Here is a 17,056-nt window from a genome sequence, read left to right on the forward strand (position 1 = left end):
GCAGAAGGTGAATTCTAGTACAATGTTCCAGGAGGAGCAGAGACAGCTAGGTAATCAAGGAAGTAGACAGTTGCTGGCAATCCTTGCAGCAGATGAAGCAAGTTCATTTGTAGATCTACCCGATGCCATGAATTGTTCAGAACAAGAAAACAAACCTGAAGCAACAGTTATCAATGGCCAATAACTCCCACATTGGTTTAATATCCAGTCATGCTTGTGTAAATGGAATGAACAATAATTCACAATTTGTTAAGAATTTATCGTAAACATTCATCATAATTTGGGAAGGGATACAATTTGGGATTGAGATTTGTATCCTTCTCATTAATGTCTAGGAACGGGGAAGAAACATGAGAGCTTTGCTTGTTCTGAATTTGTGAACTGGTCAAGAGAAATCTGACATTAAGCGAACAGCCAAGAAAAAAATTAAGACTTGCAGGACACACATTCTTCAAGCCTTTCTTCTTATAAGCTGTTCCTTACTGTTCATCTCAGGCTTGAAAATTATAATGTAGCATTTGGGCAAGAAGATGCAGCCAAGCAGTCCAGCACTGGAAGCTAAGATAGAGAAGATCTCCACAGCTACCGTGTATTTCCCCTTTGTGCTCAGATAGGTTGGAACAAAAGATAACCAGACACTGCAAAAGACCAACATGCTGAATGTGATGAGCTTGGCTTCGTTGAAACTGTCAGGCAGCCTCCTGGCAAGGAAAGCCACAATGAAACTGACAATGGCCAAGAAACCCATATAGCTCAAGACAAGGTAAAACATGATAGTTGATCCCTGGTTACATTCTAGTAATGTCTCTTCAATCATAGAATGCATGTCAGTATCTGGGAAAGGAGGAGAAGTTGCCAACCACACAGTACAAATGCCTGTTTGAATGAAGGAGCAAGAAAGAACAATGGAGTTGGCCAATCTCTTACCTACCCACTCCCTCATCCTGGACCCTGGCTTGGTAGCCATGAAAGCCACAACCACTGTGATTGTTTTTGCCAGCACACAAGAAACAGCCACCGAAAAGATGATGCCAAAAGCGGTTTGTCGGAGGAGACATGTCCATTTTTGAGGTTGGCCAATGAAGAGTAGTGCAGAAAGGAAGCAGAGCAGGAGAGAGACAAGAAGAGTGTAGGTGAGGTTCCGGTTGTTGGCTTTGACAATGGGAGTGTTGTGGTGCTTCATAAATGTTCCAAACACCAGAGCTGTGACAGCAGTAAAGAAAAGACTGAAACAGACTAAACTAATTCCTAAAGTTTCTTCATAGCTCAAGAATGTCACAACCCTGGGAATACACTGATCCCGCTTTTTGTTGGGATAGTTTTCATCTGTGCATCGTGAACAGGCATTCATGTCTGAAAAAGGAAGTAATGTGGAATCAGTCCTGCCTAGAAGCTTGTAATCTCAGCATCATGTCATTACTGATCCTGTTATAGAGATAAGTTTAGATAGTTGGTAGCTACTGATATCAAATTAGGCTTCCAAGACCTCAAGGACTATCTTGTTCAATGAACAGAAGAAATCATAGTGAAAGCTATAGAATTCATATTTTAAGATGTCTTGAGAATTCTTAGTTCAGAATGACTGGGCAAGTACTATAAATCATGAACTCTACACAGATGATTGTCCTATAAATATATAAACCACGATATATACTTCAGAATGGTGGATCAGCTTTTGCAACTACCATAAAGCCCTGCGCCACCAGAACATGAGTTCTGGTGGCACAGCAGGCCCATACAATTGAGCCCTCAAACCTATACTTTGATATGTATGTCCCTGCAGAATGCACCCAACCTATTTCTTCAGGTTGAACTCAGATCAATGTATTTCTCACCCTTCTGGCTTGAAATCTCCCCTTCTGGACATGGGATGCAGTCATAGCAGCAAAATGGCTCCCCCTCCTTCACTTTCTTTCTGGAACCAGGATGGCAACTCTCACAACATACAGAGACAGGTTGTACCTAATCCATAAACCAAAAAAGACTGTGATGAATATGATAATAAGGAGTTGGAATCCTTAAAGTTTTGAGGTTTTTTTGTTTTTTTTTTTTAAATATACTTCTGAAGCAATATGGGAGCCTCTATTCCATGGGATCACCATATGTTTGAATCCACCCATGTAGGACCAACATTTCTGGATGTCCAATGACTTAGGGATAGTCGAGGGAGTGGGATGCTGATGCCTACTGTTGTGGCAGCTTAGAGAAGGAGGGCAAAGCTGATGTTGTCAAGGAGATGCTTACTGCAGGGCCAACACACATGCATGGGATGCTGTACCTTATACGGTCAGGTATGGGAGATGCTGGAGGAGAAAGTGTTGCTTAGTTTCCTGGAAGAAGTACATAGCTGAGTAAGCCTTGGAAGAGGAGGAGGATGAATGTAAACTCCCTCTACTGTGGCATTTAGTGTTGGAAGAGCACAGCATGTGAGCATAGCCACCCATTATAGTCATTGGGTTTGAGTTGATACATTAACCTCCACTAGTAGGGGGAGCTGTAACCTCTCGTGTTGCAGGTTTAATGATTTATGGTTTGCTTTTTCCTATTTTGAGTAGACCTCTCATTAGTTTCTTTTTTCTCTCTTCTTTCTACCTGTGCAAAAATGGCTGCAGTACTTTCTTTCTTAGCAAAACTTTGCTTTGTGTGCAGCCCACATGGTTCTTGATATCTGCGGCTTTGATAGGCTACCAGCAGAGAGGCCTACTTTGCCACAGCTCCTCTTCTCCTTGCCTTTAGCATCATCATCATCATCATCAACATCAACATCATTACTACCAATAGACCTCAGCATCCATGGGGGTTCTGTTCTTGGAACCACTGCAGATGCCAAAAACTACAGATAATCAAATCCATGGTCGGCCCAACCTGTGCCCTCCGAACACAAACAGAACTGCACTCCAGTAGCATCTGGAAGGCATTTTGAGGTAGGGAGGTTGGGTAGGTGGGTGCCTGTGGGAGTCATTCTGAAGGCACTTCCATTTTTTTTTCTTTTCAAAAAGTCAGTAGTTTGTCTTAGAGGCTTCAGGCAGGCCTTTGGAGACGCAAGGAGCCTCCTCACATCTCTGAGTGCCTCCCTAAGGCCTCTAAGATGGACTTCCTGTTTTACTATTATTTTTTAACAGAAGTCCATCTTACAGCCCAATCCTGAGCTGCCCAGCATGTGAGGCTGTTGTGGTGCCAAAATGGCTGCCATGGCATCCACACCAGGCAGCCAGCGGAGGCTCCTCGGGAGAAGGGGACATTTGTCCTCTTCCCCCTGAATAAGGAAAATGGTCCTACAACGGGGCTTCTTGACTCTGCGTCAGGTATTTGGCCAGTGCAGAGTCAAGACGCCTCACGTCAGGCCACGAAGGCCAACATAGGGCTCTGGATCTGGCAGAGCTGAGCTCTGCCAACCCCCACTGACCCCGCTCCCTCCCCCTGCCATGCCCTCTTCTCACCTCCCCCTGCCCTGGAACACCTCCCCCATGTCCCCACTCACCTTTCCGCTGCCCAGAGCTCTGGGCGAGCACCAGGTGGTAGACCGCAAGCCTCTGACCGGCACTGGTCCAACACAGCCTTGTGCTGGGCGAGCTCTGGCACTGAGCTTGTGGTAACGGTCACAGACATGCCTTACAGCACAAATGTGACAATGCACGCTGGTGGTGAGCTGGCGCACATTCAGCAGGATTGGACACTTAGATGCCTCCCTTAGGCGTTCTGAGATAGGTTGGGCCTCAACACAGCTCGGGGGCCTTTTCTGAGTTGACTCCCTTGATGTAAAATCTGCAGATGACAAGGTCCAACCTTGTCCAGCCTAGAAAAGAGACGCCTGAGGGGGGACATGATTGAGACATACAAAACTATGCATGGGAAGGATAAAGTGGTTAGAGAGATGCTCCTTACACTCTCACAACACCAGAACCAGGGGACACCCACTAAAATTGAATGTTGGGAGAGTTAGGACAGACAAAAGAAAATATTTCTTTACTCAGGGTGTGGTTGGTCTGTGGAATTCCTTGCCACTGAATGTGGTGACGGCAGCTGGCCTAAATGCCTTTAAAAGGAGATTGGACAAGTTTCTGGAGGAAAAATCTATTACGGATTACAAGCCGTGATGTGTATGTGCAACCTCCTGATTTTAAAAATGGGCTATGTCAGAATGCCAGTTGCAAGGGAGGGCACCAGGATGCAGGTCTCTTGTTATCTGGTGTGCTCCCTGGGGCATTTGGTGGGCCGCTATGAGACACAGGAAGCTGGACTAGATGGGCCTATGGCCTGATCCAGTGGGGCTGTTCCTATGTAACCTATATTATTGTGGTTGAAGCAACTCAATATTTACTTTAATCTGGAAGACAAACTTCTGTCAACCGGAGCCTACCTGGTTAAACCAGCTATGCCAAACCATGACATCCTCATTGATGTTTAATGCTTGGTTTGGAGGAGCCTGGGGATCCATCCTTCCAACTTTCACTTTACTGAAAGATTGATTGGAGAAAGCAATCCAGTTGATAATGTCAAATGCAGCTACCAACTCCCCATTTTGATCAAAAGAAACTGTTTCCCCTGCACTGTTATTAAATGACACTCTTCTTAGAAAGCGGTGGAGCTTGATGGAAAAGGAGAAGGTAAGAGTTTAGAAAAAGGAACAATTGAACAGCAGTATGTTGGATCCCTTCTACTGAACTTTTAACTGTATACAGAGCCTGGTCGTTTACACACAGTTGCTACTCTTCACAGTGGTTATTCACAAAGTTTATGTGGGGAAAAGTTGCCACTATATTGGTTGATGGTTAATTGATTCATTATTTGAAAAAAATGCCCCATAAACAAAGAATATTCACATCAACAGAATAAAAGATAAAAATGTTACTGGTATGACTATCTGTATCTTTTTTACACATAGTCATATGGGCTATGCAGACTTATCTTAAAATAGAGATATTATACAGGCAGCGCAATCTTAACTTGCACTGGAATGAGGAGACTGGCAGGGCTGTCCTATATCCAGCGTGAGTTTGGGGCTGCCAACTTCCCCTTATCCCGGGGACAGCTGCTGCAGTCTCAATGGGTCTACTCAGATCTGCACCACCTAAAGAGTTGGTGCACATCTGAGCAACCCAGAGTTGCCCCGGGCTGCCCAGGAACAGGAATAGCATCTGGCACAAGTGCTGGATCCTGGCTCCACCCTCAGGAACCCTACTGCCCATCCACAGGATCTCATGCCCTCCCCCACCCCAAAACTCCTCCCTCCCACCCTCCCCAGACCCCCAGGCTGGCCAAGGTAGGTTGGCACATACTTAACCATCTGCTGGCACAGCAGAGCCCAATCTGGCCTCCCTTCTCTTAAGTTGGTGTGAAAGTGCTTTACAGCACTTTCGCGACTACAATAGGTTGGCACAAGGGACTTGCGTCAGCCCAGGTGGCCTTCAGGATTGCGCCTTCAGTACACAGCAGATGTATTGCATTCCTGTGCAACTGAGGAAAGGAGCTTATAGATACTGCATACTCAAATATTGTGTGTGAGGGACCCACATCTGATTAAGGAAACTGATTGAACAAACCCTCTTTATTGAATTGCTCTTCACATAAGTTCAATTCTCCTTCTTGTAAATAGGCTATTCATTTTTGCCATTGTGGAAATATGCCACATTATTTCAACAAATCACTATTTATAAAATGGAGGATTTCTTATTCACCATTAAGGTATGAAAATATTGGAGGCACCTAATAAATTACAAATAAACTTGACATAAAAAATGCACAAAAACTAGACATGTATTGGTTCAGTCGCCTTAAAAAGTATGCCAAACTAAAGGTAAAAACAATGGAAGGTCTGGTGACACCTTAAGAACATAGCATACATACATTATAGAAAGCAAGCATCCTGAATTCACTATTTAGATAAAACAAAGACGCTCAGGGATACTGTTAAATATTTTTATTCTGACAACTCTCTGATGTAGAGATGTTTCCTACTGAGAAACTGTCAGATCCTGCTGTCTTGGAAGATAAAAAGAGAGTGCCAAGGGAAAGGAGGGAGGGAGGGAGGGGGGAAAGAAGAATTTAACATGTTTGTGCCATTACCTTCCAGAACGGTTTATTCTTCAGGTTCAGACCCCTTCCATCTACCATGTCTCTGTGACTATGTCTAGAAGGGAACATGGCATGTAAAGCATGGGCCACAGTGTAGACAGCGTTGTAGATGCTATAGCTGTGGCTAGTCACCCTCATTTCAAACAATGGTACAGGAAGACTCTCCAGCTTTTCCCTTCCAGTGCAAATATCTCCCTCAAGCTTCCCAACAATCTGATCCGGGAACACGCAATTGAAGGCGTCTTGCCAGATATCCCTGAGAAAACCATCTCCTCTTGTGCTGTGTGGGTTTCTCCTCTCGGTAAACTGATAAAATCCTGGTAGGTCTTGAGAGTGAATGGTAAAGGATATTGCACCATGAAATATATCTGTATCCCAAGTGCGTTGATGGACAAATGAAGTGAGTGCCACCTGGGCGGTCATGATCCATACTTTGCCTTTTGGTTTCTTGGTCTTCTCTTCTTTTTCTGACAGATATGGCCACCATCTCAAAAACGTCATGGTATACGATTCTCCGAATACCAGAACTACATTGGCTTTGCTGCCCATGACTGTATAATGTATTTCTTTTGCCTTCTGTAGCATGTCATCTATCTCAGTAAAAGAGCTTAATTTTGGGGATCTCAATATGTAGTCAAAACAGACTCCGCTATGAGAAAAGACTGGAAGGACAGTCTGCACAAATCTTTCGCCATTGTCATCATTATCCATAACTATAACTCCAATCCATGTCCACTGGAAATGCAACAATAAAGAGAGAATCCCCGAATACTGAAGGACTTCCTTGGGGGTCATCTGGTAGAAGGGAAGACCTGGGGTTTTGTCATTCATCACTGGAGCAGAGCCATAGATGAGCTAAAGAGTGATGTGAAGGAAATGGAGAAAGCAATAATAACTTTTATATAGCAGGTCTCAATGCTCAAGCATTTCACATACATTGTGTAAGCAATCCTTACAAGAATTCTTCCAAAAATGTGATCTTTATTATTCACATTCAACAGATAGTGGACTGATATTGTTAGTTATATCAGGGTTTTTATTTCAAAATGTCTCCTAGAATATGGGGGGGGGGGCTTCTGACGGCTTTGATCACATAGGGAAGAGAAACTATGAATAAAATGCTACACTTCCATACATCATATATAAATCCTACCTGTGGAATCTTGTAGACATCCAAGATGGTGGCTACATAAAGGGAGATTTGGGGGTCTAAGCCCCCAATGACTGCTATCAGATTATTCTGAGTGCCACATTTGTAATTGATGACAAATTTCTCCTGAGTGTGTATAAGTAGTATAATGGCATGATAGGTCCACTTTGCATTGAAATAGCTGTCATAGATATGGATGCCCAGAGAGACATTGGGCAGGAGCTGAGGGTTGTCATTGACCTCCTTCACTGCAAATGCCAAAGCCAGGATGTGCTGGTAATTCTTAATCACAGTCCTTAAATCAGAGTAGCATTCAGTACAGGAGAACATCCCACAGTTTGTAAGATCTAGCATCGTCATTATTTTTCACTGCAGTATTTGCACAGTGTTTAGATACCAACTTACTTGAGGCAATATTTGACAGACAGACAGACAGACCTTATAAAATCCAATCTACTGGGAGTGAGAAGGATCTGGAACCACTGTTCCCCCTAAGGTGCGTAGGTCAAAACTCGGCTACACAGAAATTCATAGCCAAATGTCCAGAGGCTGTGCTTGGCCACCACCCAGCCATGGAAGAGCTCAGCTCAGTGGCAGGGATTCTTACAGGGGACACTTTATGGAGCCATCCATTCCATTTTCAATTTTGGCAGGAGAGGAATTAAATAACACCCTTTCCTGCTCCTCACTGGCCTTCTCATTTGAAGCTCTACCTGCACGCTTCCTTGTGAGCTTCCATGGGTAATAATAGGAAGGACTAACGTGGTGGTAGCGGTGTGTTATTAACAGAGTAGGACGCTTTCACCAGGGTTGCTCACCTGGTGTCAATTTCATCATCTTTTCAGCATTAGGTGAAATCTCTTGTATTTTAATACAACAAAGTTTCAAAATCATTAAAAGGTGGTGTTTGACATACCCATAAGCCTATCCAATCATACCAATACAATTCGTACACTGACTTGGCTATAGATGTTTACTACCAACAGTCTCATGAAGGCTGCAATCATATACCCACTTACCTGGGAATCATCCCATTGACATAAATAGGGCTCTCTTTTGAGTAGACATGCAGAAGACACTTTTAATTAAAAAGGCTTTAGAAGAAAATGAAATCAAAACAAGCAGAAATGAACCTGTTTCCAGATTAAGAATTAGAACACCATGCAGGTGACTTTCCTAAACTGAAAAATTCCTGCAGTGTCAAAGTTATTTTTATAGGACTTATGACATCTAGCCCCCCCCCCCCAAAAAAAAAAAAAAAAATGAAAGTTACAAGTGGCTCCTTACTCAAACTCTTGGAACAATACCGGTGGGGGTTCTTCAGTGAAAGATACAGAATTGGGGAGAATGAAGGTGAGAGAAGTGATGGCACCAAGGATGAGGTCTCCTGACTGATGATACTCCTGAAGTGGAGGGTGGGGATCACTTGCCCTGCATTTCACAATATGAGCCTTGCATACCATATGGAAAAGCAGTACTAGTGCCAGGACCACTAATATCACCATCCTGAGAACAAATCTTCCATCTAGGCACTGATCCCTATCAGTTCATATACTACTGTGTCATGATGATTAAATATGAAAAAAAAACCTTGCTTTTGAAAAGAGCCTGACTCTTTTTATTAAATACATTAAAAGTTTTCAATGACCTGCCTTCGGTGCTCATTCACTCCTCTAATCAGCTGGAAGCCTAATGTTTAGAATCAGAAGGATCAGGTCAGAAGACGAACTCCTTACCTTTCCCTAATCCCTAGCTCTACTTCAGAATGCTACTGAGTTAATTTATGCCATTCTTCACTGTCTGTGCATTCTTTTCACTAGTGTTCATGGGAACTCCATAGGGATGTTCAGCAAGCCACAATATTAATCACAGTTCATTGGATAATTCTAGGGAGAAGGTAATCACCAATTTGTTGCTGGTGATTCCCTGTGGAATTCCTGAAGGAAAAAATATTTATCACATATGAAAAAGGTGGTTTCCCCCCTTCCTATTTGTTAAAAAAATGTTAAAATTACCCAAAGTAGGATGATACCGGCAGGAATGTGGCCTGGGACTAGAGAAGAAATGGACATCTTTTTGGTAGGGCTGACCTACTTGAGAATATGGTCTTGACAGATGTAGTCTATGGGAAGAAAAAGAGTTGTGAACATTATCTTACTTACTGCTTCCAAACTTGCAGACAACCTGTGACTCTATTGTCTCTGGTAATATGAATTGCTTTTCTGGATGGCCCTGCTCCATGTGGCCAGAACAGAACCAGTTGAACCGTGAGGCCAACTGAAGCAGTTGCCTCAAGCAGCAAATCTGTAGAAGGGTGACCATTCCTGTTCCTACTCTTTTCCACTAAACCGCCCTCTCTTTCCACTACCTGAGTTTGCAAAGGAAGAGGGGGACAGAGAGGAAGAGGAGTGCTAAAATAGGACACTGGAGAGTGAGAAGAACTGAGGTCGGCACGTCATTGGGTACAGGTGGGAAGCACTTGGCCTGCCGCCTCATTGGCCATTATGCAGGATACCAGCACACAAGAAAGTTTCCCTCACATGCACATGTTAATGTGTAAATAAATAGTTCAGTGGGAAATGAGGAGAAATACAGGGCTGAAAAGTGCAACAGACTTTCATTGGGAGAATAAGTGCAGGAGGCAGGAGGTCTGGTCTAGAGGGGAGAGCCTCCATTTGCCTGAAGATAACATCCGCAGGTCACCACCGGCACCGTGCGACCTTGAAGCAGCTGACAAGCTGAGCCGAGTTATTCCATCTGCTCTGAGCATGGGAGGATGGAGGCCAGAATGTGAAACCTGATCAGAGTGAAACATCTGGACTGTTGTGGTTCTTGAAAGATAGAACCTTCTTTCAATTGTAAAAATCCCTACGGGAATTTAATCAGCCTGCCTATGTAAACCACCTTGAATAAAGTCTGAGGAGAAATCTGACGACCAAGAAAGGCGGTATATAAATACCTGTACTATTATTATTATTATTATTATTATTATTATTATTATTATTATTATTATTATTATTATTATTATTATTATTATTAAGTGAATAATAATAGAGAAGGGAAATCAAAATAAGTCCATTCATTGTTTCTTAGCCATTTCCAAGTTAGGTCCTAAGCCAGTGGTTCCCAAAATGTGTGCTGTGGCACCCAAGGGCATCACACAGGGAAGCCATGGGACGTCCCCAGTGGCCTTACCAACTCTCCCAGGCACTGAATTGCATGATGCAAGATGGCAGTGCCCGGGAGAGCTGGGAGATGGCACCACCGCAACAGGGCTTCATGATCGCAGGGCATTGTGACCACAGTACATTTGGGAACCACTGTCCTAAGCATAAGTGATTGCTATACAGAAAAAGAAGAGAAAGAAAGGAAAAAGGAAATGCTTAAAAAGAAAAGAGGTGTGTGATGGCGCAAGCACAGAGGTTGTGACCAGGATCCTTCTAGTCTTTCAGGCTGGCAAGGGGTCCAGTGGACTCAGAGATAGACAGGGGAGGAGGTTCCATCTCCCACTGGTCCTCCTCCCTGCCAGCATCGTACCTGTTAGCCAGCTTCCTCCAGACTGCCCTCATCATCAGCTAGCCCAGGATTGCTCCACCCCTTCCTCCTGGCCAGATTGCAGAAGCACAGCTGCACAGCCCCCTGATCCTGAAAGCACTTGCCACTTCTGTCCCTCCAGTGTCTAAAGATGGTGTTCTACTCACTTTGCCCCAGATGTCTGTTACCCAACTGGGCTTCTCCCTTGATTGCAAGGGGATTGACCTGCCTGAGGTCGAGGAAGGACAGGGCACCCATGCCTATTGCTGGGTTTTTTTATTTGTTTTATTTGTTTATTTTTTATTTGTTTTATTAGTCTCTTTGAGGCCTACTGAAAAAAAAAGACAGGCAAACAATTAAAATGAATTGAGAAGTCAGAGATCCAAGTTAAGCATTCAACCTTTATTGGAACTTTGTACAGAGCAAAGAAAAAGAGAGGTTTTAGAACAGACCATCTAAATTAAGAATAACTTTCTAAGCCGTTTATATTTTGTAAGCTGCTTTGATTGCCAACTCAAAAGAAAAGCAAGGTATAAAATGGAAAAATGAATGAATGGACAAATGAATGAATGAAATAATCTTGTAGTACATTTGAAACTAGCACTGCATGTGTATGCATTTCTATTCAGAAGTAAGTCCCATTGTGTTCAAAGGGGATTACTCCCAGGAACATGTGCATACAACTGCAGTCTAAAGAAATAAAATATCTACATCAGAGAAACTTGTCTCAAAAAGAATTTCAGACGTTTCACAAGATAAAAGACTTTGAATCCTGTGCCCTTGCCAAGAGAAGTAGGTTGGAGCAGTGTTGGTGAGCCTGTTGTGTTTCAAGGTGAAAAGGACAAGATTCTCAACTCGTTCAAGTAGAAGAGTTTACCGCAATTCTGTTACCCAGACGGATGCACAGGGTATGAAAGGATTATCCCCCAACCGATCATTTTGACATGAACAATTGGCAGGTCCAAAAAATCAAAAGGAGAAAATAAAACCGTGGAAATCACTGCTAAGAAAAGTAGAGATTATTGGTCTCTATGTCAATGAGGACAATTACTATGTGACTGTCTTAACTAGAAATATCGTGCTTATTCTCTTTACTTTGAAGAAGACCAGTTCATTACAAGGCCATAAAAGCAATTTAATGCTGAGGAAATGAAGGGGTCACATCTGAGTTAAATATTTTTTGTATTAAAACTGGACACTTTTTCTACTCATTGTTAGTTTCTTTTTACAAGTTGTTCCCTGTTGTTCAGCTCAGGTCTCAAGAGAATAATGTAACATTTGGGAGGAAAGATGCAGCCCAGCAGTCCAGCACTGGAAGCTAAGATAGAGAAGATCTCCACAGCTGCCATGTATTTTCCTTTGGTGCTCAGGTAGGCTGGCACAAAGGAGAGCCAAACACTGCAAAAGACCAACATGCTGAAGGTGATGAACTTGGCTTCATTGAAACTGTCAGGTAACTTCCTAGCAAAGAAAGCCACAGAGAAGCTGACGCTGGCCAGGAGCCCCAGGTAGCCAAAGACACAGTAAAACATGATGGGTGACCTCTCGTCACACTGCAGAACGATTTCTCCAATGACGGAGTGCATGTCCATATCTGGGGATGGGGGAGACATTGCCAGCCACACAGTACAAATGCCTGCTTGAAGAAGTGAGCAGGAAACAACAACAGAGTTGGCCAGTCTTGTCCCCACCCACTTCCTCATCCTGCTTCCTGGTTTGGTGGCCATGAAGGCCAGAACCACAGTGATGGTCTTTGCCAGCACACAAGAAACAGCCACTGAGAAGATGATGCCAAAAGCAGTTTGCCGGAGGAGACACGTCACTGCCTGAGGATGTCCAATGAAGAGCAATGCAGAAAGGAAGCAGAGGAAGAGAGAGACAAGGAGAGCATAGGTGAGGCTTCTGTTGTTGGCTTTGACAATGGGGGTGTTGTGGTGCTTGAGAAATGTCGCTAACACTAGAGCAGTGATGAAAGAAAGGAAAATAGTAGAACAGGCTAAACTGAGCCCTAAAGGTTCTTCATAGGATAAGAAGGTTATAGACTTTGGAATACAGAAATCCTGTTTTTTGTTTGGATACTTTTTACTTGTGCAGTTGTAACAGTCATTCATGTCTGAAAAAGAAAATATGTAAGAATAAAGAATTAGGGGGGGAAATGAGCTCTTCTTCATACACATATAAAACATTTGAGAATTAGATATTGGGGGATCCATTAAATGCCAACACTCCAATCCTATCCATGGGATAAGCTATCCTCACGCCACCAGCAGCACATGGCAGACCCACCACCAGAGGTTATCAGCTGCTTGTGAATGAGGGTCAGAGCCAGAATCTGTGCTGCTTGGTGGGGGGTGTGGGTGGGAATTGAGAATTAGATATTGGGGGATCCATTAAATGCCAACACTCCAATCCTATCCATGGGATAAGCTATCCTCACGCCACCAGCAGCACATGGCAGACCCACCACCAGAGGTTATCAGCTGCTTGTGAATGAGGGTCAGAGCCAGAATCTGTGCTGCTTGGTGGGGGGTGTGGGTGGGAATGGGGAGAATCTAGATGGCAGAGGTACATGTCAAATCCAAACAATCATATTGATGTTATCATATGAACATAAGAGTATAAGAAGAGCCCTGCTGGATCAAGCCAAAGGCCCATCTAGTCCAGCTTCCTGTATCTCACAGTGGCCCACCAGATGCCTCAGGGAGCACACAAGACAACAAGAGACCTGCATCCTGGTGCCCTCCTTTGCATCTGGCATTCTGAGGCAGCCTACATTTTAAACCAAGAAGTTGCACGTACCCATAATGGCTTGGAAACCGTGATGGTCTTTTCCTCCAGAGGTTTGTCCAATCCCTTTTAAAGGCATCCAGGTCAGATGCCATCACCACATCCTGTGGTAAGGAGTTCCACAGACTAATTCCATGCTGGGTAAAGAAATATTTTCTTTTATCTGTTCTAACTCTCCTGACACTCCATTTTTGTTGATGTTCCCTGGCACTGGTGTTGTGTGAGAGGGAAAAGAACATCCCCCAATCCGCTTTATCCATCCCCTACATAATTTTGTATATCACAATCATGTTCTCCTTCAGGTGCCATTTTTCTAGACTGAAGAGCTACAAATGCTATAGCCTTTCCTCATAAGACAGGTGCCCCAGCCCAATAATCATTTGTTCGGTTGCTCTTTTCTGCACCTTTTCCAATTCCATTATATCCTTTTCGAAGGATATAGTTTTGTATGTTGTTGTGAAAACTACATCAGAATAATTTGTGTGAGGCTCTAAGTATCACTATATAGCAGTGACTTAGCTGATGCCTTGTATTGTCCTGGAAATACCTGACTTGAATATTCCATGCAGCCAACATTTGCCTGCAGAGATCAATGCTGAATGCCCAAAGGGTGAGAGTGGGCCTCGAAGCATGTGTCAGGCATGTCCAGAAAACATGACTGAGCCAATCACACATTTGACCTCCAGTGGCAGCTGCTGTTTTGGAAAAAGGTTGCTTTCTATAATCCTCAATATCTCAGGGTTGAACCAAGAAATACCACTGAAATGTTCTATGTATTTGAAACATAGAAGAAGAATTACCTCGGTATATGCATGATTTGAATGAGCATTTTCCTCTGGATTGTACCCAATCTTATTATTATTATTATTATTATTATTATTATTATTATTATTATTATTATTATTATTATTATTATTATTTCTACCCCACTTTTCTCACCGGAGGGACTCAAGGCGGTTTACAACAAGGTTAAAACAAATTAAAAAACATAAATTAAAAACAGATGAAAGTATATTAACAACATATCATAAAAACAGTAGTCAGATAAAAAAAGTAGTCCGGTAAAAAGAGCATAGAGCAGCAAATCATAAAAGAATCAGGCCTGTAACCAGGTAGTTTAAAAGATATTAAAATACGTTGAAAAGATGTTTAAAAAGGCCGGGAACTCAGAAGGCTTGTTGAAACAGAAGAGTCTTCAGGCCTCGCCAAAAAGTTTCAAGAGAGGGAGCAGTTCTTAAGTCAAGGAGAAAGGAATTCCATAGCATTGGTGCCACTACTGAGAAGGCCCTATTTCTTGCTGCCATCCCATGTACCTCCCTAGGCGGTGGCACTTGTAAAAAGGCCTTCTCTGATGACCTAAGAAGATGAACCAGATTATACAGGAGTAGGCGATCTCTAAGATACCCTGGCCCAGAGCAGTATAGGGCTTTAAAGGTCAAAACCAGCACCTTGAATTGGGCCCGGAAATGAATGGGCAGCCAATGTAGCCGCTGGAGAAGTGGACTGACAGTCAAACCACCTACCTCTAGTAACCACACGGGCTGCCGCATTCTGCACTAGTTGCAGTTTCTGAACCGTCTTCAAGGGCAGCCCCACATAGAGCATGTTACAATAATCTAGCCTCGATGTCACCATGGCATGGATCACCATGGCCAGGTCTGCACGATCCAAGTACGGCCGCAGCAGGCGCACCAGCCGAAGCTGAGCAAAGCCACCCTAGCCACAGCCGCCACCTGGGAATCCAGGAGCAGCTGCGAGTCCAGGTGGATCCCCAAGCTGTGGACCTCCTAATCTGATAGCTTAGTACATTGTTTTTCTTACCCTCTTTGTCTGAAATCTTCCCTTCTGGACATGGGGTGCAGTCATAGCAGCAAAAGGGCTCTCCCTCCTTCACATTCTTCCTCGAACCTGGATGACAACTCTCAGTACATACAGATAAAGGCCATGCCTGGTGTATAAATGGGAAAGGGTGATGACACTCTTGTGAACAATGAGTGTGGAATCCTTAATACCAAATATTGGATCCTCCTTTACCCAGGCGCTGGGAAAATAACTTAGGGAGAAAGAGCCTATCCACATTATCTGGGGTGCTCTCCTTATCCCCTGACAGCTCACTCTTCTTTAGAAGAATCCAAGTATACTGCGTCTTCAGATGACTGTGAATCCCTGAACCAGACCTTATGTCCTCTAGACAATCTTTTCACCTGTACTCTGGCATGGCAGTGAGTGCAAGTTCCTTTTCCCTTAACTCAGGTCAACAGCTTGGCCCTGCCCAATGATACTTGAGTGACTAGGAAACCTGACCTGCTGGTTCCAGAACTACTGGGGCTGATAGTCAAAGGGGCTAGATTGGGGAGCCAGGAATGTTTAGCTCCCTCCCTTTATAAATCCCTTGAAACCCTTCCACATGGGAGGAAAGACATGAATTCTCCTTGCCCGTAACCCTGGCATCCAGCACCTCAGCAACTACTCTTTTAATTCATTCTAAGACTTGTTTCTGGTTCCCAGGAGGATTGGATGTGGACATGAGAGGGTATGGCCCCAAGCTGATCCTGGAGAAAATTGGGGGGAATCAGTCTGTTTTAGGCTTGCTCCTTTCCCCTAAAACTGTCCCCAGAAAATCAATGAAGAATGAAGAGGCTGATCTGTCTTCCCTACTTGCCCCAATCTCCTCACTCTCTGTCTCTCTGTGAGAGAGCACTGTCTGTGACATGAGGGAAAATGACATTTGACCCAATACTACCCCTCAAAGTAGCAGGAAGGGGAAGCTGTAGCTTGGGTGCATTAGACAAATTCATGGGTCTATCATGTCCCCATAGTCTGGTCAAAGCAGGCCAACCAGAACAAAGCAATATTGGTTGAGGGAGGCCTGCCACTTCCTTGACTTCCCTGCTGTTTTAGAATGGGGTGCGGTGAAGCCAGACTCACCTGGCCCAAGAATGCTTGTCGGGGCAAGCTGGGAGCAAGCAACAGCATCGCTGTCATTGCTACATTGTCCTCAGGCACTGCTGCTGCCCGCACCAAGAGTGCAGCCAGCACTACCGAGTCAGTAGCTGCTTGGAGTTGCCTGGCCTCCATGGTGCACTAGTGCAAGGAGGACTCCCCAAAGCTGCAGTAGTGTTCATCACCAGGAGCCCACAGAAATCTCTTCCCACAGCCTGAGGGGCCTGAGTCCTGACTAAAGGGTAACAGAAGACAGGAAGGAGAGAAAGAAGATAAAGGAGGAGACATAGAATTCCATTATAATGTCTGATGTAATTTCAGGGGTAGAACAGCTGTCAAGAAAGCTAAGGAAAAATGGGGATAAGGCACCTCTCCCACCTCCCAAGCACTCATAACAACTTCCCTCTTCATCAGATAAAAACTGCGAAGAAGAAAAGGGGGAAGAGATCTTTGATGGCATTCCTGGAGGTGTTGGAATGCACCAAGAATGCCTGTGTTCAGCAGGGGGATGGGGAGGAAGACCTCAAAAGTCAAAGGAAGCAGTATTAGACAAACCTCTACTGAGGC

The 17,056-nt window shown here is 44.0% G+C and overlaps 2 protein-coding genes across 2 annotated transcripts; both read right to left on the reverse strand.

The window, feature by feature from the left end:
* Positions 1-451: 451 nt before the first annotated feature.
* Positions 452-7,579, reverse strand: LOC136653391 (vomeronasal type-2 receptor 26-like). Its single transcript, XM_066630295.1, has 5 exons — positions 7,229-7,579; positions 6,067-6,810; positions 4,361-4,588; positions 1,836-1,962; positions 452-1,353 (listed from the first exon to the last, which is right to left on the reverse strand). Exons 1-5 carry the CDS (start codon positions 7,577-7,579, stop codon positions 452-454), a joined length of 2,352 nt encoding a protein of 783 aa, XP_066486392.1.
* Positions 7,580-11,973: 4,394 nt separating this feature from the next.
* Positions 11,974-16,624, reverse strand: LOC136653393 (vomeronasal type-2 receptor 26-like). The gene is made up of 3 exons (XM_066630296.1): positions 16,475-16,624; positions 15,368-15,494; positions 11,974-12,716 (listed from the first exon to the last, which is right to left on the reverse strand). The coding sequence occupies exons 1-3, from the start codon at positions 16,622-16,624 to the stop codon at positions 11,974-11,976; spliced, it is 1,020 nt and encodes a 339-aa protein (XP_066486393.1).
* Between the last annotated feature and the right edge of the window lie 432 nt (positions 16,625-17,056).

This window comes from Tiliqua scincoides, chromosome 5, assembly GCF_035046505.1.
Source record: "Tiliqua scincoides isolate rTilSci1 chromosome 5, rTilSci1.hap2, whole genome shotgun sequence".
Classification (NCBI taxonomy): domain Eukaryota; kingdom Metazoa; phylum Chordata; class Lepidosauria; order Squamata; family Scincidae; genus Tiliqua; species Tiliqua scincoides.

Bases quoted from the DNA above. Each gene is read 5' to 3' on its own strand.
- LOC136653391 (XM_066630295.1), bottom strand. From the start codon at position 7,579: ATGCTAGATCTTACAAACTGTGGGATGTTCTCCTGTACTGAATGCTAC. The intron at 4,589-6,066 runs GTAATGGCACAA...TTTTCCATCAAG, and splicing joins AGAATAAACCGTTCTGGAAG to CTCCACCGCTTTCTAAGAAG. The intron at 1,963-4,360 runs GTAGGCTCCGGT...TTTATGGATTAG, and splicing joins GGCATAGCTGGTTTAACCAG to GTACAACCTGTCTCTGTATG.
- LOC136653393 (XM_066630296.1), bottom strand. From the start codon at position 16,624: ATGGAGGCCAGGCAACTCCAAGCAGCTACTGACTCGGTAGTGCTGGCT. The intron at 15,495-16,474 runs GTGAGTCTGGCT...TTTATACACCAG, and splicing joins GACAAGCATTCTTGGGCCAG to GCATGGCCTTTATCTGTATG. The intron at 12,717-15,367 runs GTAAGAAAAACA...TCACTGCTCTAG, and splicing joins GAAGATTTCAGACAAAGAGG to TGTTAGCGACATTTCTCAAG.